Here is a 26077-nt window from a genome sequence, read left to right as displayed (position 1 = left end):
ATATATATATATATATATATATATATATATATATATATATATATATATATATATATATATAGATATAGATAGAGAGAGAGCGAGAGAAAGGGAGGGGGGAATAAATAAATATACAAAATCAGAATATATAGTGAAAAAGTAAATTATATTTCTTTGTTTTAAAAACGAAATCATCAAGTTTCATCATACTTTTATTATCTTCTAATTCAATTTATTTAAATTTGCATGGGTTTGGATAAGTAGGGCTGTGTTTGGCTCAATCAGGTTTCATTCATTTTAGTTTAATTACTATATTTATTAGCTTTGATGATCTGATCTGATTTGATTTTTGTAAATTCTACTTGGCTCAGTCTGGAATGATGGGTTTAGTTTAATTGGTTATAATTTAACCATGCTTTCCTGAAAGTTACTTTTGTTAAACACTACAAATAGATTATACTATGATGATACTAATGGCCTATTGTCACATAACATAATGACACTAATATAGAGTTAGTATTTCGAGAACATAGAATGATTATGAAGTATTGTCACAATTTATGAACTTAAAGAACTTTTAGAATAAAAGGATAAATTTCACAATTAATAAGAGTTGAAGCATAAAAACATATATTCACAATGTGATATAAGTGGAGTAGTCAGTAACTTGAGTTCTTTAAGCATATGATATAAATTCGTTTTTTATTTATTCATATAAAAAAAATTAAATGTGACACTTATTATAAAATAAGAAAAGTATTTCAGATTAATTTATTTTTCATTAAATAATTTTTAACTAAAATGTAACCTGATATTGTAGTTAGAGATCATATATAAACATATATGTAAAGACAATATATATAATAGAAAATTTCATATTTGGTCATAGTCATATTAAAAAATTCCTTGGTTCAACCACAATTACAACACCACCAACATATTAGTCTTGACTCAATAAATTGATATATACACGTGGTAGAAAAAAAAAAGTGATCTCGGTAGTTGGCGTTTTTAAAGAAAACTTTTGTTTGGCCTTGTATTATCTTATAATTAGTAACAAAGTCTCCATCTTATCTGTTTTGTACACAGAACTGGTGTTTGGATTGTTAGTTTTGTTAGGGTTAGGAACCCTTTTGCTCTCTTTCAATGATAGTTTTCTTTTGCTGATTAAAAAGAAGAAGAAAAAAAAGTTGGCCAAAAGAAAAAACGTTATTGAGCATTTGAGTTCACACCATCCAAATATTTTCGAGCGACCTATATATAAAATTCTTGAAACTAAATTTTTATTATATGAATTATTAAAATAAAAAGTAGACAATACACAATAGCACAAACAACATTTAAGAAAACATGTCCAATTATACAATTTTTAAATTTAACGCAAGTAAATAATATCATTCCAAACACATGATTAAACGAACTAAAAGTAATGTATAGAAAAGTGAAAAAGTTTTTAGAAAAGGTAACTATAGAAGTGGCGTCAGATCATATGATTGTGTCGTATTCGGATACTGCCACTCATTTGAATTCACCAAAAATTAAAAATAAAATAAAGACTCATTTGTCGCCTCCCTAAACCACACGCAAATTATCATTTCAATCAACTAATTATTATAATTATTTCTCATTCTGTCAAGTTCAATTTATTAAATCATAACCATTTTTAAGTTTCTTTTTGAAACTATATATAAGAGAAACTAATTCTTAAAATGCCTCAAATATATTAAAATAACACGTTATAAATATGTTAGTGTAAAACAAATTTCGTGTGATTGTAGTAGTGTAACCAAGCAAACACCCACGGGATAAAACAAACACTTTAAATGTAAATATTTTTTAGTTTAATATTTATGTTATGTCATTGTAAAAAAATTACTAACAATTAATTAGAAATCATCCTATCCCATATAAATAAGGGAAAAATAATTCTTATCTTATATTACACATGAACTACTATTTAGTATAATAATATTTTGGGAATCTTTTTTAATCAGAGAATTTTTAAAGATAATTTTTAACTTCTTATATAATTTTATTTATTTATCATAATTATTTATGAATTAAATTTTAATATTTTAAAAACAATTTTTTAATAAATAAAAATTATAATATACTATAATATAAATTATTTATCATATTTATATGTATAAAAATATTTATCTATATAAATTTTAAATATAATTTATATATCCAAACATAATATTTATTTTTATATTTATAAAATTTAATTATATATAATAACCATTTAATTTGTACATTTAAAATTGTAATAAATATAATTTATAAAATTGTCAAAATTTCTACATTTTTTTTTATATCTAAGGCTGTCGTTTTCCCCTTCATATACCCATATTTTCAAGAAATCAAATTTTAAAATAAAAAAAAAAAAAAAAAAAAAGTTAAAAGAGGTAGCTGTAAGAGAGCAATATATTATATATATATTGTCTTCACTTCCAATCCAACGCTCCAAAACGCACTTGACCTACCATCCTTTCATTTAAACCGTTGATGCACCTTTTATAATACAAATACAACATTTCTCTTCTCTTCCTTTCTCCTTTACTTCATCCATTCTTTTCTTCACAAATTTTCTTCTCTTCCTCACTTCCTGCCACAATAATCAACAACCCTTATAATAATAATGGTAACCATATATACATACATATACAACATCCCTTGTTTTCTCCAATACATTTTTTTACATTTCTACTCTTATAGTGCTACCTTGTGTTAATTTGTTTCTCACAGGAATTAATGTTTCTGCCACCACCACCACCATGGCTCGAACAACTATTGTCAACCACCTTCTTCACCATCTGCGAGTCCCACATCGACGCCCCCAGAAACGAGTGCAACATGTACTGCCTCGATTGCACAGACCAAGCATTTTGTTTTTATTGCAAACAATCTTCGCATAAGGATCATCAAGTAATTCAAGTGGGTACTTAATTTATCTTATTCATTATATGTATGGTTTCTCAAAATATAATATACGTACATGCATTAATTTATTTAATTAGATTAGGATTTAGGACAACACGGAACTGGAATTGGAATTGGAAGGATTGAATATTTTGATTTGCAAGTGTAATGCAGATAAGGAGGTCGTCGTATCATGATGTTGTGAGGGTAACGGAGATTCAGAAGATTTTGGATATCAGTGGAGTTCAAACGTACGTGATTAACAGTGCTAGAGTTCTTTTCCTCAATGAGAGGCCTCAGAATCAGCCTAAGACCAATAATGCTATTGTTAGTGGCAAAAGTAACTCCCATTTGTGTGAAATTTGCAGAAGGAATCTCTTGGACCCTTTTCGTTTCTGTTCTTTGGGATGCAAGGTCAGTCTCTCGTTAACTTCTCTTTTTCTTTCTCATCTAAATTTTGGTTAGTGCAAATCCAATTCAATACGACAACTCAAGCATATTGTTTAACTAATTAAAAAATTTTATATCAACAAAAAATAATGTCATAATAATAGTGTATAAAAATGGATAACCATTCTCATCTTTACATAATAGTATATCATCTTAATTTGTTTTACTGTTTTTTATGCTTAAACATATTGAACCATGATGCAATGATACTCCAAATTGAATGTTTAATTGTTATACCCAGTTGCTTATTTAATTAAAGTCATGGATCCGCATTCATGTATTATTGCTAAGAATTGGAAGGCGACCTATATATGTTCCCTTGGCGTTAGTTTCGTTTTTACTTTATTTGTATTCTTCCGTACCAAAGAATAATAATAGCAATTTATAAACACATCAATAAGTGGGAATGCGATGATTGAAGATTTGAGGTGGTGTTCAATATGTCTGTCATATATGCATTATATTTTTGTTAAGAAAACTTAGGATGACAATATGGTTTGTTGTATTTGTATGTATAAAAAAAAAATAGCTTGTGGGAATAAAGAAGAATGGGAACGCGAGGTTTGTCTTGAGCGCAAAGAAAGACGAAGAAATAGGGAGAATGCATGAAGGAATAGCAAGGTTGGCATCAAAGGAAGAATTGCGTGAAGGAATCCACAAACAAGTGTACCAAAGCACGCCTTCTCATGTATCTCTACAAGTTTGCTCAAATTCAAGGAGAAGAAAAGGGGTACCTCATAGGGCACCTTACCTTTAGGCCCATAATTAAGGCTTTAATTTTGGTATTATTATTATTATTATGGTTTGCATGATTAATTAGTTTGAAGCTCTTTATCCAGCTCATTCCTCACAATCCCCATGTGGTTATGAGTAGTAACCAAAGGTCTCTTAATGGGGCATTAATTTATGTACAAAAAGGAGAGCGGAATGGTTTATGTTACTTTTGAGCATAGCCTGGCTTTGGGGGCAATAATGCTTTGCTTTGCATTCATTAATAAATGTTTTGAAACATGCTAGGTGTAAATGTCCCCTCTACACATGAATGGTTTCATGTAACAAGGAAAACGACTTCTTTCTTTTTCCTCTCTTATATTTCAATAATCCTGACTTCTATAAGTACTAGACATTTAATTAGAATAAAAATTCATGAGTTTAGCATAGTGGTTAATCACGGTACCCTTAACTATTGTGGGACAATTTAATATAATTAGTGAAGAATATTGTGTTTAATTTGTATTGTGTGCAAAAAATTGTATAAACTAGTAACAATTATAGTAATGTAAACAAGATTGGTCTATGTCTTAATAGATTTTGACTTTGGCAAAACAAAAAAGTTACAATTATTTTAGATGAAAGTACTTTTAGGAATAGGGACTATTATTTAATAAGGTGTTTTAACTTGTATTACAATATGGTGTGGGAAAAAAAAAACTTGTATTACAATATAAAAATTTTATTATAAATATAAAATATAATTTATATATAAAATATTTAAATATTATAAATTTAATCATAATATAATTATAATATTTAAAATATGTATCATAAATTATATGAGTAACTATATAACCATATATTTAAAATATTTAATCATGGGAAATTTAGAAATGCATCTAAAGGTTGGAACTGTTTTGGAACCTAACACGCTTGATACAGTACAATTTTACTTTTTTATTTATTTATTGCTTCTTTGATATTACTTTATCTATAAATGAATCGAACTTCTGTAGATATATATTTTACACATTATATTTTGCAAATAGAACAAATAATATGTCTCTCAATCATCTCAATTTACTTCCTGTTTATTTTTATCTATATATTTGATATTCTCAATCGTTTATCTATTTTAATTTTAATATTTTTAAAATACATCATTTATGATTCAAATATCCTTATATATAGAAATTTAAATTATTCATCTTTAATATATATATATATATATATATATATATATATATATATATAAAGACTTCTACTTATTATAAATTTAATCATAATAATATAATTTATATATTTAAAAAATATTTATTTATTATAATTTTAATTATACAAAAAAATAAATAATTGTCTTTTACAAGCTAAAATACTGATATTTATAATAGTTACGAGTTAAAAAATAATGTTAGATACATCAACTCCATTTCATGCATGATTCTGCATATCCAAAAAGGATGTTGGATATATATATATAGAAGGTATTTCAGGTTAGTTGATTATTATTGTTCGTTGCATGCAATTATTGTTGCACTTGCAAATGTTGGGATGAAATATTAATCTAATCTCGTTGTTGGCATTGATTCTGAGAAAGCCAGTAGAAGTTTACAACACATTGAAAATGACCATACATAACCTTTTTGAAGAAAATTAATGATTTAAATTATTGATAAAAAAAAAAACTATTCACATTAAGTAAAAATAACTTGATTCTTTAGATGTAGAGACATGGACTGTGGGATATAATGAAGGCATTTGTTGATAATATCCTTCTCGATCTTTCGACAAATTTCAGTTTATAAATTAATTATATCGAAATAATGAATATGGATCATCTCATTGTGATGGTTATATAGGCAATGGGCTGCATAATGAATGATATTTAACTTAAATACTATTAATCTAACCCGAATCAATAGATGTGTTTAGAGACTCTTGTATATGTCTATAAATTTATTATAATTCTAGGTCAATAATTTATTTTTAATCAGTAATTAATTATAAGTGTAAATTTTATTTTCAAAGTACACCTCTTCATTTTAAAAGAAGTCAAATCCTATTTCATCTTATTATATGTTTCACATTGTTAATATATATAAATGCAATATTTGCAGAAACAAATATTATCTTGGAGAATTTTGATTTTGATTTTGATATTATTTTCAATTTTCATCCATTTGAAATCGAAAAATTAATATTTTTTTATTTCTGTGTTTTATATTTATTTATTAACTGCTTACGTGTCTTATATATAAGTTCATGTTGTAGTCATCCTTACGGCACACAATAATGTATATATGGGGTTATGGCAACACGTGACTTCGGAGAAAAAAGTTAAATCATAACATATAGTTATTTATTTATTCTAAAATGAATACTAGAGACTGAAAACAATTATTCAAATTATCGACAAATGAAAACTAAAAAACTAAATTTCGCTCTCACTTTTAAAGAATAAAAATAATTTTAAATTTTGAAGAGATAATATAAAATAAAAATTAGTTTAAACATCGAAACTCAAATTTATTTATTTAATAAAAAATATTTAATGGATTTTTGTTATTAAAACATGATGCCTTTCTCTAGTGATATTATAGTAAAGTTGATATATTAGAAATTACAAAAATGTTACATATTCCCTAACAAACTCTTTTCAACACATTTTTTTAATTTGTGAAAATTTATTAAAAAATGCAAAAGTTGATGAGTCTTGCATTTTATTTAATGTCTTACTCCTGATCTTGTGATTTTCAATAAATTTTAACTAATAAAAAATTGTATTAAGATGAAAGTATTGAAGTATGTATTGTTAACATTTTATATGCATAACTAAAATCAATAGGATAAAAATATAAAATTCCTTGGACAAAGGCAATTCTAACTAATGGTCAAACATGACACATATAAGGTAAGGCTTTCTAGCTACCTAAATGAATCCAAACACATTCTTACACAATTAGGATCTGAATAGTGCCTTTCTTGCCAACTTAGACTTGTTCTCACATGTAGTTGTCATTGGCAATGCTATACCACACAACACTGACATCCTTTTTCAAGTTTCAAGCTTGAAGCAAAAAGTTTTTGAGAAAATCTTCAAACAAGAAAAATAGAAAGGTACAAATTAATAGTAAAATAAAAGCTTCCATCTTCAAGTACTCTCTTCATTCTCATCCTTTTTGATGATCTAATGTTTTTGTCTATTGCTTACACAAACATTTTGCTTTTGTGTGTTTAGTGAAAGTAATCCATGACTATAGGGTCAATAGAGCAACAAATTCCACCACAAGTGGAAGAATCAAGAGTTTCTAAGCAAGAAGGAGAAGATGCAAAGATAATAAGAATGGATATAGCACAAGAAGGGATTGAAGAGTGCAAAACACCAACTTGTTCAAGCAACAAGATTCCCATGATTCAAAAATGCCCACTTGCCCCAAGAAAGAAAAGAAGTAGGTCAATCCCACAATTTTCTTCATGCATGAAAAGATCATCGTCAAGTGATTTGAACCATGTAATAAGGCATGATGAGGTAGAGTCTTTCTTCCAATCCATGTTCGAGCTTACTAGGGTTAACAAGAGACATAAAAGTATATGAAAGTTCTTTGCAAATGAATATGGATGAATATATATCCTCACATGAATCATAATCACCTCCAACTTTATTGGAGTTTTAGCACTTTTCTTTGTTTATCTTCCCTTTTAAGATAACTTCTATGGGGGAAAGAATGAAAAAAGAATATGTATGTCAATAAATTTGCAATTCAGTCAATCAAACATGTTTCTTTTTTTGTTGATTGCATTCTAAGAATTTCTCAACATCATACTAATTCATATAAAATTTTATTCAATTTAGAGAATCATAAAGTTAACTAGACCATATCCTTATGATCACCCCGTCTTCACTCAATTGTATGTTCCAAGGCAATGGATTATCTCGTGTTCAAATTTCACGTGACATATCCTATATATGCATGTTTTTGAGCTTTTTTTTAATAGATATTAAATAAGCAAGGCTCTATAAAAAAATAAGCAAGGCTCTATAAAAAAATAAGCAAGAGAGATAGAAATTTACTTTTGTTGAATGAAAGGAAGATAGATATAAAGCTTATACATGATCTATCATGTCACATAAAAGCATCCTCTTCCATGTTCCCATAAACAATATGGTGGGGAGAAATGATAACCGCATATGTATTCTATACATTTTGATATCTCGAAGTTAAAATTAATCTCTTTTAATTTGTGTAATATTTTAAAAAAATTATTTTAATTTTTATGGTTAAATTTTGTTAATAAATTTGTGAGGTATTATTACACAAAATTCATCACTAATATCTCTCTTAGTAAAACATCATATTAAATATTGTTGATATTGTATAATTATCTTAATTTGTTATTATTTGATATGTTACTTATAATCTAAAAAATTAAAATAAGATTTTTTTTTTATATTACTTGATTTAGAAAAAATTTTAATTTGAGAAACAAAAACAACTTTACTCATAATTTAATGGACTAAAAATATATTTACAACTTAAATATAAAAAAGAAATTCATTTATGATATTTCACTCTTTTTAAAACAATTATAATTGATAAAATATTTGAGGAGTTAAAATTTTTTTTAGCTAACTTATAAATTAATTTGACAAAAATGAATTAATTTTTAGTACAAAAACATATTTTAAGACCTCATAACTTTTTCCTTTTTTTTATTTTTATTTTTTGTAAAGGAAGAACTCATAACTTATTTTTACATGTTAATCGAAGTAGTTTAGAATTTATAAGTTTTAACTTTTTTTTACTCTCATTAATTTACTTGAATTTTTTTAATTAAAAAATTATTTTTTCTATCTTATTACTATCTCACTCTCATTATAAAAGTTATTTAATATTATTTTTATATTTATCAGATAATCTTATTAAATAATTTTAATTCACTCAACTAACTTATCAACTTTTATTTTTTAAGTTCGTGACTAATTACTTATAAGTTTTCAGTTAATTAATAAGTAAACTTTAGAAGACCCAATTCATCAATAATAGTAAAAGTTGGGATTGGATTATGATGAATAGATTTTTTTTATTGGCTTGATGGAAAAAGAAAAGTTTGAAAAGTAAAAAAGAAGGAAACAAAGGAAATAAAACAAGATAGAGAGGGAGACAGAGGAACCTGCAACAGTCACAGTCAAGAGATAATGCTTTGTTGTCCATGGGGACCAAGACTTTAGTTTCTTCATTATATACTCATATATACATATATATATATATATATGTAAGTCCTTATTTTCTTGCTATCATCATACACTCATACGGGCCATTACAATTCAACATTACTTTCTTGGGCTTTTAAATGGGCCACTCATTTTGAACGATGAGATTTTTTTTAAAAAAAAATTGGTGTAAATTAGACACAAAACAGTACACAACTAACTTATGAAATGATGAAATCCAATTCGAATATTGGATACTTCACAAAACAAAAAAATTGAGGGTCGGAGGAGGCCCTTCTTTCGAAAGAAATGTTAGGAACACCTTTTCAACATCATTTTTTTTAATTAAAATTTATCAAAATTATATAAATCTTTTTTATGAAATAAATTTATTTTATAATTTTTAACTAAAAAGAAATATATTAAAAAAAATGTATTAAAAGTATGTTATTAAAAAATTTATAATTTTAATTAAAAATATATATTCAAAATAATGTGTTGTGTACGTCGCTAACAACTTTTTTTCTTATTCAAATGTAACTAAACAAGATAAAATAGATTTAACTCTTTTCTCATTATATGCAAAATATATATAAAAAATTTTATCAACAAGCGATGTTAGATTCGATCCTCTTAAATAAGCTTTTATATTTAAATTTTATGTATGAAAAAAAACAATTGAGAGACAATATGTCACTTTTAGTGATCAAACGAGTTATTCAATAAAAGTTAATTATTAAAAAAAATACTTCATACTAATAACATAATTACTAAAAACAAATATAAAAAAATATTAAAAATAGATCTTTTATAATGACATTATTCTTAACAAAGTCGATTAAAAGTCTAATTCTATTTAACAAAATTAGTTTATAAAATTAGTTTATAAAATTAAAATTATTCTTTATTTATATAGCTATAACAATAGATTAAGTCCTTCATTTATATATCAATAACAATAGATTAAGTCAATATGATATTTTTATACACATTTAGTTATTTCTTTCTTTTATCACAATATCTTTTATATTTTTCTTTTATTAATATAAGACAATTTAGTGATTTTTATTTATTATATTAACTTAATAATTAATTAATTAATATTAAGTTATCTCACAACTCTTTCAACTATTTACCAACCTCCATTACATATGATATGATTATTCATCTTAATGGAACTATACTAAAGTTAAAATAAAATTATATTTATTTCATGAACAAAATTATCTCGATTTAACTTAAATAAAATAAGTATTGAGGCACGACTTGCTAGTTTATATAATGTCATCTCATTATGACAGAAGATCTAAATCACTCATTAATTTCTTTAATCTAATATATTTTAATATAAAATATATAGGAAGTTTAAAAACAAGCGGTACTGTTTTTTATTTTCTTGTCTTTATTTCAGTCGTTATCCAAAGTCGAAGACAGCAATATCTTTCTCACTGAATGCCCCAAGAAAACGTACTAAGAATTGAGGACTAATAATTAGAGAACCCTACAATATTCTGGACACAAGGAAATTAAACTGAAGTTGTGGAATTATGTTGCAAGCTATATTAATTGACCAGTGTTTTGCAAATTTGTACAAGTTCTAGTAGTTGAGGGACTTGGAATCAGGGCCATCCCTGTTTATTCATATTTTAACAAAGATAGCATATATTGATGAAATAATGTTCATTCATCTCTTTAACCCCAAAATCAAGATTAAAGGATGGTTCTTGAAAGATGACCATGCTGTTCTAAAATCGGACATTTATTTTCTTGTGTAATCTTTGAAGAGGTGATGATAGCAAAGGGACACACTAACACAATTATGGCACATCCTCTCTCTCTCTCTCTCTCCAGAACATGCAATTCACTTTTTAAGTTTTAACCCCACGTATTTACTTGCTTCCTATATATTTGACACGTGCTGTCCACATGTCGAGCTCTATAACTTCGCTGATTCTATTAACATACTCATCAACTAATTAATCACTTACTCTCTTCATTGGCAGAAAAGCTTAAAGGGTAAGGCAAAAAGAAATAGTGAATGCATGGCTCCTAAACGTGAGAAGATGGTGATAAGATCCACGAAGAAAGTAGTGGAATCAAGTGTGGAAGTTTCGGTTGTAGGAAGCACCAGCACCAAAAGAAAAACCCGTGGAAACAAAGATAATATTCACACAACAGATGAAGAAGTTGTGAGTGGCCAAGAGCATGTGAAGGTCATTCCCATTCCCATTCAAGAAGTGGCTTCTCATGCACAAAAGGATTCCCCTATATCTGCCATCACCACTGAAAACAAAGGTGATCAAGAGAATACCACTAATCAAGATTATGGTGAAGGAGTGCAAACTCAAAAGGAAGAGAATGAGGAAGTGAAGAAGGCAAAAAAGAGGGGGAGAAAGAAAAGAGGGAGGAAAAGAAGTGAAGAAGGGTACCAAAGGTATGTGTATAAGGTGTTGAAGCAAGTCCACCCTGAAATGGGGATTTCTTCAAAGTGCATGACTATTGTGAACAACTTGATGAATGACATGTTTGAGAGGCTGGCTTGTGAGGCTTCTAGGCTTAAGGATTACACAGGGCACGTGACACTGTCTTCAAGGGAGATTCAAGGAGCAGTGAAGCTGGTTTTGCCAGGAGAGCTTGGGAAGCATGCCATTGCTGAAGGGGTCAAAGCTATCAACACCTACACTACCTATCATGCATAGCATCTAATTAGATATTAGATCATATGAATGTATATATATGTACTTAGTTGTTGTATGGTTAATTAGTTGATGTGTACTGTGTTTAATTACTAGAGATGTGTTGTTTTGGCTTTTGCATTTTGGAGAAGCAGCAACAAATGGAATATTGTTGCCTGTTTTATGTATGGTTGCTTCATAGGGTTAGAGTTGTAGATTACTAATTGTTTCCTTGTGACCTGTGTCTATGTGTAATGCAAGTAGTTAGTTACTTCCATTATCATTGATTTTCTGGTTTGCTACTTGATACTTAAGAGAAGTTTGGTTTTGCATAGTTCACAATATTTTACAAGGTGGAAGGGTATATATTATTAATTGTATTTTAACACCATTTATGTAACTTATGAAAGGCGACGAAGAACGTGTTAGTGGGAGAGACAATAGCAATGAAACTAAGTAAAGTTTTTGTCCCATGTTGTTCCCGAGGAATTGATGAGCAAAACAGCATGGAGTACTCTTGGACAGTTTTTTATATTAAAAGATGTATAGTGCGTTTTGGGATTTAAAATAGAAAAGGAAAAAATCCTAAAAAGAACTTTTTAAGAGTTTTATTTTTATTAAATTGCTACTTTTATAAAGCTATTTTCTGGAAGTTTATTTAGCTCATCTTATCTTTAAAAAAAATCAAAATAAGCTTCATCAAATACTACCTTCAATTGCTCTTACTTATGGATAAAAAGTGATATATATATATATATATATATATATATATATATATATATATATATATATATATATATATATATATATATATATATATTGTAATAGTATACACCCTCTCGGTTAGAATATAGGCCGAATACCGAACCGACAAAGCACACATCATGACACCCTCTTGGTCTTGGCCGAATACACCAAAGGAGTAGCCCAAGGCTCACCTCGACAAGTGAAGATGAACGAACACCCATTCGATCGACTCCAGGCCGGGCCGAACACCCATTCGGCTCTAGGCTGGGCCGAGCACCCATTCGGCTCTTGGCTAGGCCGAATATCTTTTCAGCTTCAAGCTTGATCGAAGGAAGGAACAGCCAGGTACCTCGGTCGTAGGCCTAGCCGAAGACCTCTTCGGCTTTGGTTTTGGCCGAACACTCTTTCGGCTCTGGTTTTGGCCGAATACCCCTTAGGCCTTGAACCTGGCCGAGGACACTTCAGAAGGACAATTCATGTTATTAGCAAGGTAAAGCAACGTTTGTTAGTTCTAATCAACAGAAATTAACGTTAATTAAGATCATTACCCATCTCTCAACACAGAAGGCCCACCAGGCCCAAACATGTCACTATAAATACACAGGTGATGGGACATAAAGGAGGTACGTTATCATCCAATATAAGCACTTATTGCTCTATACCGAATACTCACTTGATTGTTGGAATGCCTTTGCAGGTACCCTCCCCACCTCTCGAGGACAGTATTCGGTCGGTACGAGGACTCAGAAGACCAAGAAGGAAGAACGATAAGAGGAGTGTTTCTACGCAGGAACATATATATATATATACCTATATATAGGTTCACTATTTTCCGGGGGTCTTCACTTCCAAAATCTTGGTCACCTTTAAAAAAGGGAAAATTTTAACATGAAATAGAAGAAAAAAAAACGTGTACATGAATTAAATATTATTTTTTATCAAAGATTTAATATTATAATAATTAATGATTGAGATTTGTTATCTGTAACTTAGAAAATAATATTTTTGTATTTTGTAGATTAGTTCCAGTTTTGATTTTCTTGTGGTGGTGAGAATGGCGAGTGGTTGTTGGTGCCGCTAGTGAGAACGAGGAAGATGATAACGGCGAGTGCAACGGTAAGGCTGTCAAGGGCGAGCTAAAGGCGGGGCCGGGTTTGGAAGTGGCGAGGTTTTAGTCATAGCGAATATAGTTGATGGCAAAAAAGGCGAAGGCGAAGGAGAGGCCTTGGGAGAGTTGAACCCTACAAATGACAGGGAGGGGAGGTAGTGGTGAGGCCGGTGGCGCTAAGGAGGAGGAGGGCGACGACAAAGAAGATGCCACATGAGGAGGGCGACGACAAAGAAGATGCATGTGGCGAACATTTGGGGAATGGTGAGGGGCGGGGAGGCGAAGATAGCAGCGACAGCGATGGACTCCATGGGTTGGACAGGCATTGGGAGGCTGAAGAGGAGGCTGGTGGCGATGTTGTAGAGAGGAGTGAAGACGACATCAGTGGTAAGGACGAGAAAGACAAAAGCAGCAAGTGCGACGACGAAGCCATCGAGGGCAAGTCAGACACAAAGAAGGTCACGCTTCCGCTGCCACCATTGTGAAAGAAGACGGCACCTTCGCTGCCACCGCACGAATGAAGCCACGCTTCCGCTGCCACCACTTGAAGGAGCCTACAACTCCGATGCCATTGCCCAAAGAAGACCACACTTTCGTTTCCACTGTGCAAAGGAGGTCACGCCTTTACTACTACTACCGTGAAAAGAAATGACACCTCCATTGTCACCATGTCTCTGCCGCCACTACACCTTCACCGTGCCTCCACATATAATATAAGAATTATTTTGTAAATATAAATTAACAAGTTAAAAAACTTGCTATTACCAATCATTTTACCATCTCATAGATAAGAGATATGCTCAATTACTTCATATTAAAAGCATTCCATATAAATTCAATTGTAACTATAATATTGTCTAATCCGTACTTCATGTCAATCTTTATCTCAGCATACTCGAGTTAGAATCTAGAATTGAGCTCATAATTAAAAATTGACCGAATAAAACATATATATATATATATATAAAATTAAAAAAAAAATAAGGGTCCTAATTAACCTGTTTTGGTCCCACAACCACTCCAATGGCCAATGGGTACCAATTTGACTCCTCTAGAATAAGTAAAGTTAAAGTGTGAAAAAATTAGTTGATTAAATTGAAAATTAATATTTCAGCTTTGTTATGCATTTGAATCTAGCATTAATTATTTATTTTCTGATTAATATGTTATGTAAGTGGCCTGATAGAGTTAAATCCAATGGGTTGGGCATTATAATAATAATATCGAATGCAATGCAACATTCCCGTAAACTCCAGAGTGAGGGATTAAATGCGGTGGCTCCCATGCTTGGTTCCTGTCACCTCACTCTAATTTAATTAAACCAAAATATTATTATAACTTATAAGAAATAATAAAATATAAAAGCCGCTACTCTAGTCTACTACTCCACCTTTTATGATTCCAGTAGCAGCAGAGCGATAGAAATAGAAAGTTATATAAAAAATAAAAAATAAAAAACAAAGAGTAAGACAGTGTTTGGTTGGGAAAAGAATGGAATTCTCCAAGCGCAAAGTGCTACTACTAAACGAGGACGTTCCCAATCCCATGGCCAGGCCCCCTCTCCCAGACGCCAAACACGCCGTAAACACGTCGGCGGCGGCGCCGCAGCAGCAATTCTCAACGCCGGCGAGCCCTCTGCAAGTGGCGATTCGTCCGGTATTCGCCTCCAGCGTGGCCTACGTCTTCCTCATCCTCTTCACCACCTTCTTCTTCATCGGCTTCGTCTTCCTCTACTTCCGCCAGTTCCCCTCCGAGGTCGCCACCTTCCGCCGCAGCCGCAGCCGTCGGAGTCCGCCCTCCGCCGCGGCCAAGTCCCTGCCGGTGGTGGCGCACCGCGGCGACGGCGGGAAGCAGGCGGAGTGCGCGATATGTCTGGAGGAGTTCGGCGACGGCGAGGCGGTGAAGGTGATACCGCAGTGCGGGCACGTGTTCCACCCGCAGTGCATTGACACGTGGCTTGAGGCGCACGTGTCGTGCCCCGTGTGCCGGTGCAGCGAGTTTAGTGGAGCGGCGGTGAAGGAGAGTGAAGAGGTGGAATCGGTTTGAGTGAGAACTGAGAAGAGAACCAAACTTGGATTACAACTTCACTTTCCGTCTCTTATTCATTCTCATTGCCACTTGTCAATTGTCATGCCACTCTTTAATAAATTATTACCATTCTCTTATATCTTATTTAATTAATCCTATCCACTTTATATTTTAAATATTAATTAATCCTATCTCACTATGGTGCTTGCATTAATTTGGTTGTCACTGCCATGTCTCCACCCTCTCTTTTATTTCATCAAAATGACCATGATCATTGATCCCTCTCTGCTCCATTTCTATCAACATTTTTCTACCTGCAAAATCACTAGTTCAAGAAAGATTAAATGGCATATTCTGCTAGTTACAAAATCTCCAATTTACATTTTTACCTTGAGATTGATTCTCTGGGGTCCAACGTCAAATTCGTTGTCTTGATTCTACTTTTGTTTAATTCCGACCAAGGAAGTGATTCTTGCACATATTCTAACTAATATAACTTCTACAATGGAGGATTTGCTAGGACATTATTTTACAATAAATATTAGTCTTTTATTTTGACAGCTCTTGTTTATTTAAAATGTTCATTGTTTTTGAATCATTGGATTAAAAAGGTAGTTTTTGCAACTTACAAGTCAACATTAGGAACTGTCGCTGCCCAACTCTCTTATTTTTTTTCATTTTTTTTATAGAAATTTTCATTTTTTTAATATTTTTTTTTACTCTCTGATACTGGTTTCCTTTCGTAGTGAATCCTCATTTTTTTTTTTAAAATTTATTTGAGCATTTGTAGAAATTCTTCATATTCGCGAGTTAGTTGTGGTCAATATCACAGTTTGGAAATTTTTAATATTTACTTTATTTCTAGGTAAACTAGGACATGAATTAACATATTATTATAAAAAAAAAATTGGGTAAAGATAAGAAAAATTATAAAGATAGTCGCAAATGAAAATTGAACCTAAGTCTTCATGCTTCTAAATAATAACAACTTAAGTTGTGAACTTATTTTTTTCTTAATTATTCATATAAAAATTCTACTTGACATTTTTTATTCTTATAAAAATTCTACCTGATATTTTTTATTCTATGCAATAAATTATTTTACCCTATACATTTTACAAGTCATTTTAAGTTACACATTATTTTAAAAAAAAAATTGACACCACATTATTTAACAGTTTCTTGGAAGAATAAAAATAATTAAAGAAAAATGCTACTAAAAAATCAGAAGATAGTACTTGGTATTATTATTAAAAAAAAATTATTATGAAGAAGTTAATGTAATAAAATATATATTTGCCATATAGATCAAAATAATTTGTTTTATACATTATTATTAAGAGAAAATATTTCTAAAAGTTTGATTCTAATTTATTTCCTTATTATTTTTATACTTCATCATTTGAAATATAGTTCATAAACTTTAAATGTTATGAAAATAAAAAAAAATAGAATATAATTGTAATTAATTACATTATTTTATCATTTCACATTTCAAAATTAAAAAAATATTTAAATTTAAGGGTAATTTAAATTTTAGTATACTATATTTAATAACATCTATAAGTAAAAATTATTTACACTCCATGAACTATAATAGATATTTCTCATATGATATTGATTTATTTTTCCCATCATTGAGATATGATAAGTAGTTTTACGACTCTTTAATATGATATAGATAGAGATGAATGTTAAAATGTAGAAATATTATATTGATGAAAAAGGAATAACAAAATTAGATAAAAATGATAATTGTCACAATTCCTGTTTAGAAGTTGATTTAATTATATTTTTATGCAACAATATTTTATACCCAGACCAGCTATAAACCTATAATAAAATAAATTTTCAACAATTAAAACATTCAAACGTCATTGAATATTTCTTTACCTTAATTGGGGCATTAAAAAGAATTATTGAATAAAATAAAAGACCGACCTTGAATAGATGGGTTTGAACACCCAGATTTACTTATTATTTTGCCGACAGTTATATGATTGATTCATTTTCTCTGTTTTATCTTAACCCAAAAGTCAAATATTGGATGTTACTAGGTCATACTCTCAAACCTACAACTAAAGAAAAACAACTACGCAATTAATTACGTGGATTAATAAAGTGAAAACATTGCGTAAAAGAGGTTGTCAGTATTGTAGTCTTACCAAACTGCAAATCATGCAAAAATTAAAAAATTAAGAACAAAAAGAACATTTCGAAATGGGATATTTGATCCAACGAAATCTTTGTATTTGTGATATGCTGTCATTTGTCAAGAAACTTCTCCCAATCATCAGAGACACACTAGAAACAAAAGGTGCAGGTTCCATGACAAATCAGCATTGGTACGGTTCATAACAACCAGGCAAGCCCTCAACCCACTTCAGAACAAAACCAATCGAATCTGATTTTCACATATGTAGTGTACAACCGGAACGAGTCTTGACACGTTAGAGCACCAACAGAATCACATAAATAATGAAGAGATGGGTTTGATATATATAACCACCATCCAACCCACCTAGGCTAGAATTAAAAATCAAGATAACTCTACACACAATCATAAAAAGTGCAAATCGAAACTTTAAAACGACACATTTTTTATTCATATCGGAATCATGGCCCCAAAAAATGCCATCATGTGTTCCATTGTACACTCGACATAAATACAGTTATCACAGTAAGAAACAAAAAAAAAATTAACAACGAAAAAGAGTACCTGGAAACGTCCAGGCGATAAAACTTGTTAGAATCCTGTATTTTGTTAAAGTGTGACCTTTATTTTAATGTCAAATTATTGTATAGAATAAGCACGTATCACCTCCACCACAGGAGCTTGACACATTGGGCACTTTCTTCTGCTTTGGAGCAACTCATTGGCACATTTGGCGCATGTACACAAATGCCCACACCTGCAACAGACAAGGATACTAGGTGATTACAGTCAGGTTCAGGTGCTAACTGACTACAGATGTATCCAACTGATTAAGAATATTAGTATATTACCTGTACAACAAAGAATCGATATTGTTTTCACAGCATATACAACAAAGTCCTTTTCTCACACATTCCCATTTAGATTTATCTTCTGGTGACTCGCAGTCATGTATTCCTGAAATAAGTTATTCTTCTCAGAGAGCTATATAACATAAGTTACTTTACTTAAAAGTTACAGCTCAGTTTAATTGCAAAATGGAAGAGCCCTTAAAAATGAAATGTGAAGAGAAATAGCAAACCTGATGAATCGGCAGAGCGATTTAGGGCTGCAGAAACTTCTTGTCTTATAGAGCGCTGCAACTCAAGCTGCATATCCATACAAGCCTCCAGCATTCTCTGCATGTTATTCATCCTTTGCTGTAATCGAGCCATGTCAATTCTCAAGTCATTAACAATCTCCCAATCCTGCCAAAAAGAAATAAGAAAATTATTTAAATCATACCACATTTATAAAAAGGAAAATAAAAAAAGTTAACAATAGGCTATCCACACCGTGGAAAACATTGGCTAAGGAAAAGTAGTTATACGCTGTAAATTTCAAATCAGGCAAACAAAATTTCCAACCATAATAACTAATAAAATTCATTTACAGGACCAAACTGTAATCATTTTCATTTCATGCGAGCAAATGGAACAAAAACAAAGCAAATGTACGCACAATTCCAAGACGCTGATTATTTATGTTGTTATGTGACCAGTTGTCACGAGGGGGGTGCTGGTCCCAAAGAGGCAGAGGAGGCGGTATAGGTAAAGAGGGCATGTCAGGTGGACTATTAATTGTAGCCTCCTGACCAACAACTTCATCCCTGCTCTGTGGCTCAAGGTCCTGCTCTACTGAGGCAGGAGTTGCTTCTTGCAGCTCCCAGTCAATGTTTGCATGACCTTGTCTTTCAACATATGACTGTATCAACTGATCAAGACTGTCACGGAAACTGCTTCCAAGCAGGTTAGAGACACTTCTCCTGAAAGATGAACAGAATGGTTTATTCTAGATTACATCTTTATTTTAGAAAGAAAAGTGCAGAAACCCTTCACTTGTATTTACATACCTATTAAGAAGTTCCCTGAGTTCAACACTGTACACATTGTCATCATCAGGAAAATAAAATCCACGAATTCTACCAACTGGAGCACTTTCATGATCAGAAGGTCCTCCCAGCCAGTTTTCTACAGCCTCTTGGAAGCCACCATCTTCATGCCACACTTCATGAGATTCCGGCAGACGAGAATTCTCTCCATCCTCATTTCCCAAATTGTTTTCAGGCCACTCGTTTGCTGTATTACTAAGCTGATTATCATCAACATTTTCCTCGGTGCTATTTCTCCATTCAGTATCACTCTGATACCACCCACTTCCTTCATTTTCAAAAGCTTCTTCTGGCTGTTCTCCTTCAAGAGCACTAGATTCATTCCAATTTACATCATCATTAACATTATCCTCCATATGATTGTTGTGATTTGAAGAATTGTTTTCATTATTATTTAAATCACCGAGCCCAGATTGCTCATTATGCACCTCGCAGAATTCTTGATTAATATTATGCTCTGAATCTGCAATTTGCAAACTTTGTAGGGTAAGTTCATTAGTAGTATCTTCAGTTGGCATCACAGTAACATTTTGCTCAATATTGTCCCCTCTTTCAATGCCCACACTGCATGATGGTTGACAATCTTTTGATTTAATTGGCAAATGATCTCCTACTTGAGCAGTAGATTCTTGCCAATCTAAATTTTCACATGTGGTTCCTTGTAAACTTATCTGGCTGTCTGATACCCCAAGTACAATGCTTCCCATGTCACTAGGGTCATACTGCTCAGAATGTACACTTGGGACCATGTGTGAACTGCTTGATCCCGTTTGTTCATTCATATTAAAATCAATATCAACATTAGATGAAGCATCAGATGCATGGCTGGTAGCTTCACAGCATCCACTATTTTCCTTTCTGGAGGAAAATCCTTCCCTGTTCAGAAGGGAAGTTAATATCATTGGCATATAGCAAAAATATGATAAAATTAAAATCATGAGGCTACAATAATTAACGCAACCTCCAACCAGATTAAGGATTAGAAGCTATAAGTTTGCAGTAACATAATAAGACATGAAAGAATGGGCTTAAGAGATAACAGGGTGAATACTTACTTTTACCAAGAAGAAAACAGCAAGCGAAATTTATTAAACTATGTTATTAGTTTACTGTTAACCACATACAACCACTGTATTCAATTGTCAACAAGTCATTTTCCCCCTTTTTTTCAACTAAAAGGAATTAGCATTTGACCCTTTTTTTAAAAGAACCAGGACAAAATTGAGCATGTGAATCCAATATATACAAAATTAATAATTTAAATGCCATAAATATATGGCCTAAACAGACATTCAAAAAGATGGATATAGCGAATTTTCATACAACCCATCATGTATGTTTTAGTAAAAAAAAAATGTTATAAAAAAAATTCATATAGAGACACACAAGATGTCATACATTTTATTTCTGGTAACAAACTTGCATAAAAACAAGAAAAGTATTAAGAAAAGATGTAGTTGAAATCATCCACTTAATGTCATAAAGAAATTCATACCTTAGACCTGATACAGTTTGTCTTCGCCTCAAGAAGCCTAATTCACTTTCTGCAACAGAAAGGGGCCTGTTATTATGAACAGGTCCATCTTTTCTCAAGAATCTGCCTCTAAGCAGTGCCTGTTAACATTTTAACAAACATTCATCAAATGCAGAGCAAAGCTTGGGATTTATATCATGTCCTAAAATTTAAAATGTTTGATTGGATTAAAATGCACAGTATTTTGCTTGACCTTTCCTTGGTTGTCTAAATTATTGTATTTCAGATTATTTCTGCATTAGGAGTATTTTGTATTTGCCCCACACAACATTATACTTCGGATTTTAAACACAAGTTTAACATCCCTACAATGAAATTATCTCTCTTAAATTTTGCCATGAAATTCAGTGTATAACCAACAAGCTCACTCACTTGCAGGTACTGTCTGGGTCAACTGATGTGAATCTCTTACACAGTAACAAAGCTCTGACCCAAACTTAACAGCTAATAACCACGATACAGGCAAACTGGATAAATAATACAAAAATAAGATATTAATCATTTATCGAACAAACCTGAATGCGATTCCGATAAGGGAACTTCGATACGGCCCGATGGTCCAACAACTCATGAATTTCCCTTTGCCTTTCTCTCTCAGCCTTCTTAAGCATATCAAGCATAGCCTGTCGGCCACATAATTTTCGTATGCCCCTCCTTGTATGCTCAGTTTGGCCCCCAATCTGGTTAACAATGAGTCCATCACGCACACGTTCAATTTGTGTATCAATTTCAGCAGATGGTTCTTCCCTGTTTTCCCCAGGAGAAACACTTCTCTGCTGGCTACTCATTTGTACCCACTCCCGTATAACTCTCACCCTTTCTTGCTCAGTTTCTCCGAGCCATTGTCCCCTTGAACCATTACTTCTTCGGGAAATGTTTGATACATGATCCCCAGCACCACTGTTCATCCATTCCCTGAAAATTTGCCTCACTCTTTCCCTTTCAACTTCTCCCAAGGCGGAAGAGTTCTCACAGGTAGAATTGTTTAAATCCTCAAGATCATCATGGGATTCATTCTGACTTTGTGACTGTGACCATGTTTCAGATTCATTCTCACCCAAAACTGCATCTTCTAGAACATGCCCCTGTGCTCTCTCTTGGATATCCAGTCTATTGTCCCGCGAACGGTCCACAATTAACTCATCCCTCCTTTGTTCAATTACTTCACCAGGTCTTCCTTGAACTTGATTCACCACATGTTCATCTTCAATCTCTCGCCACATTCGCAGGATTGAAGAAGACTGGGTGCTTCCCCGTCTTCTCTCTCCACCTCTCCCAGAGGACTGGGAATGGGAGTCCCTCAGGAAAGAAGAGTCGAGCACAGACACACTGTGTAGACCAGCAATAGCCATTTCTAATTTAATTTTCTAGCTAGCATGCAGATCTCTTCAACCCATCTTAATCAAACGCACTAAAATTTGCATTCGCTAACATGGAAGGAAAAAACAAATTCATTCAATACAGATCCTTTTATATTTTCATGGATTCAGCCAACACCATTACTCTCCTTGACAATATCATCACCAGCATTAGCCCCATCAAGGAAACGAAACCCAACCCTCGGGATTTTCCAATTAAAGGTACCACCGCTACGGACGCTTAATCCTGCATTCAAACAGAAAAAACCACATCAACTTACGTTCTTATTTAAAATTCACAATCGAAATCCGTAACCACAGCATGAGAATAAAAAAACACTATATCCGAAACCGGCAAAATAAATAAATTACAAATAGCTCCACAAAAAACACCAAAAAACCGATAAATTCTCAGATTCCAGAAACTCAGCGAACCTCGGCGAGACAAAGCCATTCGGCACACCGCGCCGGAATTCGTCATTTCGACGCCATAACAGGAAATTCGAAAATTCATTTCTCACCATTTCGCTCAGAAACAGAAACGTGCCACAGAGAAAATAAAATTAAGACAATTCAAATCCGCAATGCAAAACGCACAAATTCAGGAGCAGGTAAAAACAGAAAAGGCAAAAGCAGACAAATCAGAAGCCAGAGGATTCATTCAGCACGAAACACACAAAAAAAAAAACAAGAAACGTTTCTAATTAAGCGATTGTTATTTAAGAGTAACGCTGAAGCGCGAGGAGGTGGATGCGAAACGTGAAAAGGAACGTACCGGTGAAGCAGAGGTTTTGATTTTGAAGTAAAGGAAACGAAACCCTAACAGCGAAGAGAAGGAATTTTGAGAGAGAGAGAATAATGACAACGAAAATGGAAGCGCAGAGAAAGAGAGAGAGAGGAAGCAAAGGAAGAGCGGCGATTTAGAATTAATAAATGTTGACACGTTTGCATGTAAACTGCAGTAACGTATAAATAAATTAATTAATTAAATATTTCTTTTTAAGCTATTATCGTTCCTTGACACGTGGTTATTTGCCCCCCATTCCGCACTAAATGTTTCCTCTGTCTTTTTTTTATTATTTTTATTTTTATTTTTTAAATCTTAGGATAAGTAAATTTTATTTGTATAATAACTTACATTAGACATAATCTTCACTTGATAAATATTCTTTTAATTAAATATAAAAATATAAAAAAGAGGGAGAAATTCTTTCCACACTCTCTTTAGTCTTTACAATGGAAGGAAGCAATGACTGCTTTTTTCCTTTTCTATTGAATCATTACTTAACTCACCTAATTAAGATCGATTCCGAGGATCTAATCACATTAAAAAAAAAACATGTATATTATTTGGTATAATTTTTTAAAATAGATTTTTAAGGATTTATTTGGGTAAAAAAAAAGTTAGATTTTAAAGAAAATTTTTTTGGTAAAACTTTAAATACAAACCATTTTAAACAAAATACAGTACATTGAGACACCAGTCAACTTTAGCACGACATTTTACAGAATAAAATGTTCAAGTTCAAGAGTTCAACAGTCAAAAATGAATTAAAAGAATAAAAAAAAACTACATTTAAGAAACGGTCAACAGTCAACAACTATAATTTGACAATATGTAAAAATCGTTGCAATTATTATGATGATTATATCATAGCTGTAAGAGAAATATTAATAATACTCTCTTTTTAATATTTTTAACTAAAATTTATTCGAAACTACTATTTTAGGATTTTTTTTTCCAGAATTTTAGTATTATTTTACATAATAAATATTTGTATAAAAAAATTATATTTAGAATTAAATTTTTAATAAGTAAATAATTTATACCAAATAAATTATATTTTATAATCATATGACATTTGGGATATAAAAATTAGTTTTAATTATTGATAATATATTTTAAAATATTAAAATTTAATTTAAAATAAAAATAATAATGATAAATTGAAAGTGATAAAAAATTTTAAACATTCTTAAAACCGCTCTCATTCAACAAAATTATTTTACTTTATAAAGAGAAATACATGTAAAATTGTTGCTGACATTTCTTTCAAGATAACATTAAATTTAAATAAAAATATTATTAAAAATAAGAGGTTATTAAATAGTTTAGAAAAGTAACCTCATTAAAAAATAATTAAAAATACTCTCTTCAGCAAATAACATAAAACTAGTTTTTTTTTTTATTAATACAAAATAGTTATTTTAGTTTAATATAAAGAACAAATAATAAATGTTAATGATCATTTCCCTAAATAATAGATATTCAATAAACAAAAACAGAAGATTTTCTAAAATTTATAATTTTTAACATATTTTAATTAATATTAAAAAACATATCCAAAAATATTTTAAAAAATATCATTAACATTTCTCTGACATGACTTATAATCACATATCAACCACATTTATATACAATTTTCCATGGCATCAACGATCGCAATGAAATTCCAATTGCAATCACGATTTAAAATTAAAAAAAAAATATTTAAAAAACATCGGATCTAATTTCTAACATGTGAATTGATTAAACTGGTTTTTATAAGTTTTCTTAACTAAAATAATAATAACAACATTTTTTAAAATATTCGAGTAATGATTGATTGTTACATTCATGAATCGATGCATCGTAAATTATCTCGTGATGATTATTAGTTATATTTTGATATTTGAACAAATTAATATATATGCTCGCGAGTATAACTGTAATAAAAGTAAGTAAAATTCTTCTTGTTCCTGTAATGATGACTTTGAAATTCAAAATTCTAACGCTACAAGTAAAAGTTGTCTTAACCGCTAGTATAAAAATAAAAAAGTGTTTCAAACTATACAATTTGAATATGGTTTCATTTAATAATAGGGTCCTATCCAATTCTACATGGAGTCATTGATACAACTGAGCACAACCAAAAAGTAAGGCAAATTAATCATAACCACTGTACTTACGAGCCTGTGCATTATATGCTAAAAAATATTGCTAAGTGTGACTTGTGTGGTCATCCAAGTTCGACGTATACATTAGAAAGTATGGTCATATCATTAAGAGAAAGTAAGGTCATCATGAACTTCACAAAAGCCTGCCTCCAACACATGACACTTTTGTGGACACAAAACTCAGTTTAAATTACTCATAAAAATTAGCACTCATTTAATTTCTAGCTAAGTCCATGGATACATTTGAGCATAAACTAACAATAAACTCCAAGTTTAAATAGTTAAACAGCAAAAAAAAAAATATGAGCTATTCATTAACATGTCCACT

General features: G+C 31.0%; 4 protein-coding genes and 1 long non-coding RNA gene across 6 annotated transcripts; 4 read left to right on the top strand and 1 right to left on the bottom strand.

Annotated features, from left to right (window-relative positions):
* The first annotated feature begins 2496 nt into the window (after positions 1-2496).
* Positions 2497-4429, top strand: LOC109799168 (protein RGF1 INDUCIBLE TRANSCRIPTION FACTOR 1). 2 transcript variants are annotated; one of them, XM_083061979.1, is made up of 5 exons: positions 2497-2623; positions 2728-2916; positions 3076-3152; positions 3270-3315; positions 3881-4429. In XM_083061979.1, the coding sequence occupies exons 1-5, from the start codon at positions 2621-2623 to the stop codon at positions 4106-4108; spliced, it is 543 nt and encodes a 180-aa protein (XP_082918105.1). In that variant the 5' UTR covers positions 2497-2620; the 3' UTR covers positions 4109-4429. The 2 variants fall into 2 exon arrangements, with proteins under 2 accessions (XP_082918105.1, XP_020215290.1); XM_020359701.3 differs by having other exon boundaries at positions 2498-2623; positions 3076-3315.
* Positions 4430-6601: 2172 nt separating this feature from the next.
* On the top strand, positions 6602-7859 carry LOC114915902 (uncharacterized). Its single transcript, XR_003804090.2, has 2 exons — positions 6602-7182; positions 7304-7859. It is a non-coding gene; the product is annotated as an uncharacterized LOC114915902 (long non-coding RNA).
* A 3447-nt stretch (positions 7860-11306) lies between these two features.
* LOC109799073 (uncharacterized) lies at positions 11307-12235 on the top strand. The gene has a single exon (XM_020359562.3). It carries the CDS (start codon positions 11320-11322, stop codon positions 11974-11976), a length of 657 nt encoding a protein of 218 aa, XP_020215151.2. The 5' UTR covers positions 11307-11319; the 3' UTR covers positions 11977-12235.
* A 2868-nt stretch (positions 12236-15103) lies between these two features.
* On the top strand, positions 15104-15984 carry LOC109793291 (RING/U-box superfamily protein). Its single transcript, XM_020352754.3, has one exon. It carries the CDS (start codon positions 15299-15301, stop codon positions 15851-15853), a length of 555 nt encoding a protein of 184 aa, XP_020208343.1. The 5' UTR covers positions 15104-15298; the 3' UTR covers positions 15854-15984.
* A 2434-nt stretch (positions 15985-18418) lies between these two features.
* Positions 18419-23748, bottom strand: LOC109793290 (Ring/U-Box superfamily protein). The gene is made up of 8 exons (XM_020352752.3): positions 23588-23748; positions 21970-23059; positions 21416-21534; positions 19882-20796; positions 19491-19794; positions 19072-19237; positions 18842-18947; positions 18419-18747 (listed from the first exon to the last, which is right to left on the bottom strand). Exons 2-8 carry the CDS (start codon positions 22804-22806, stop codon positions 18630-18632), a joined length of 2565 nt encoding a protein of 854 aa, XP_020208341.2. The 5' UTR covers positions 22807-23059; positions 23588-23748; the 3' UTR covers positions 18419-18629.
* Between the last annotated feature and the right edge of the window lie 2329 nt (positions 23749-26077).

This window comes from Cajanus cajan, chromosome 8 (genome assembly GCF_000230855.2).
Source record: "Cajanus cajan strain Asha chromosome 8, NIPB_CcT2T_4, whole genome shotgun sequence".
In the NCBI taxonomy this organism is placed as follows: domain Eukaryota; kingdom Viridiplantae; phylum Streptophyta; class Magnoliopsida; order Fabales; family Fabaceae; genus Cajanus; species Cajanus cajan.
The sequence above is the reverse complement of the archived record's forward strand: the minus strand, read 5'-3'. Positions and strand labels throughout refer to the sequence as shown.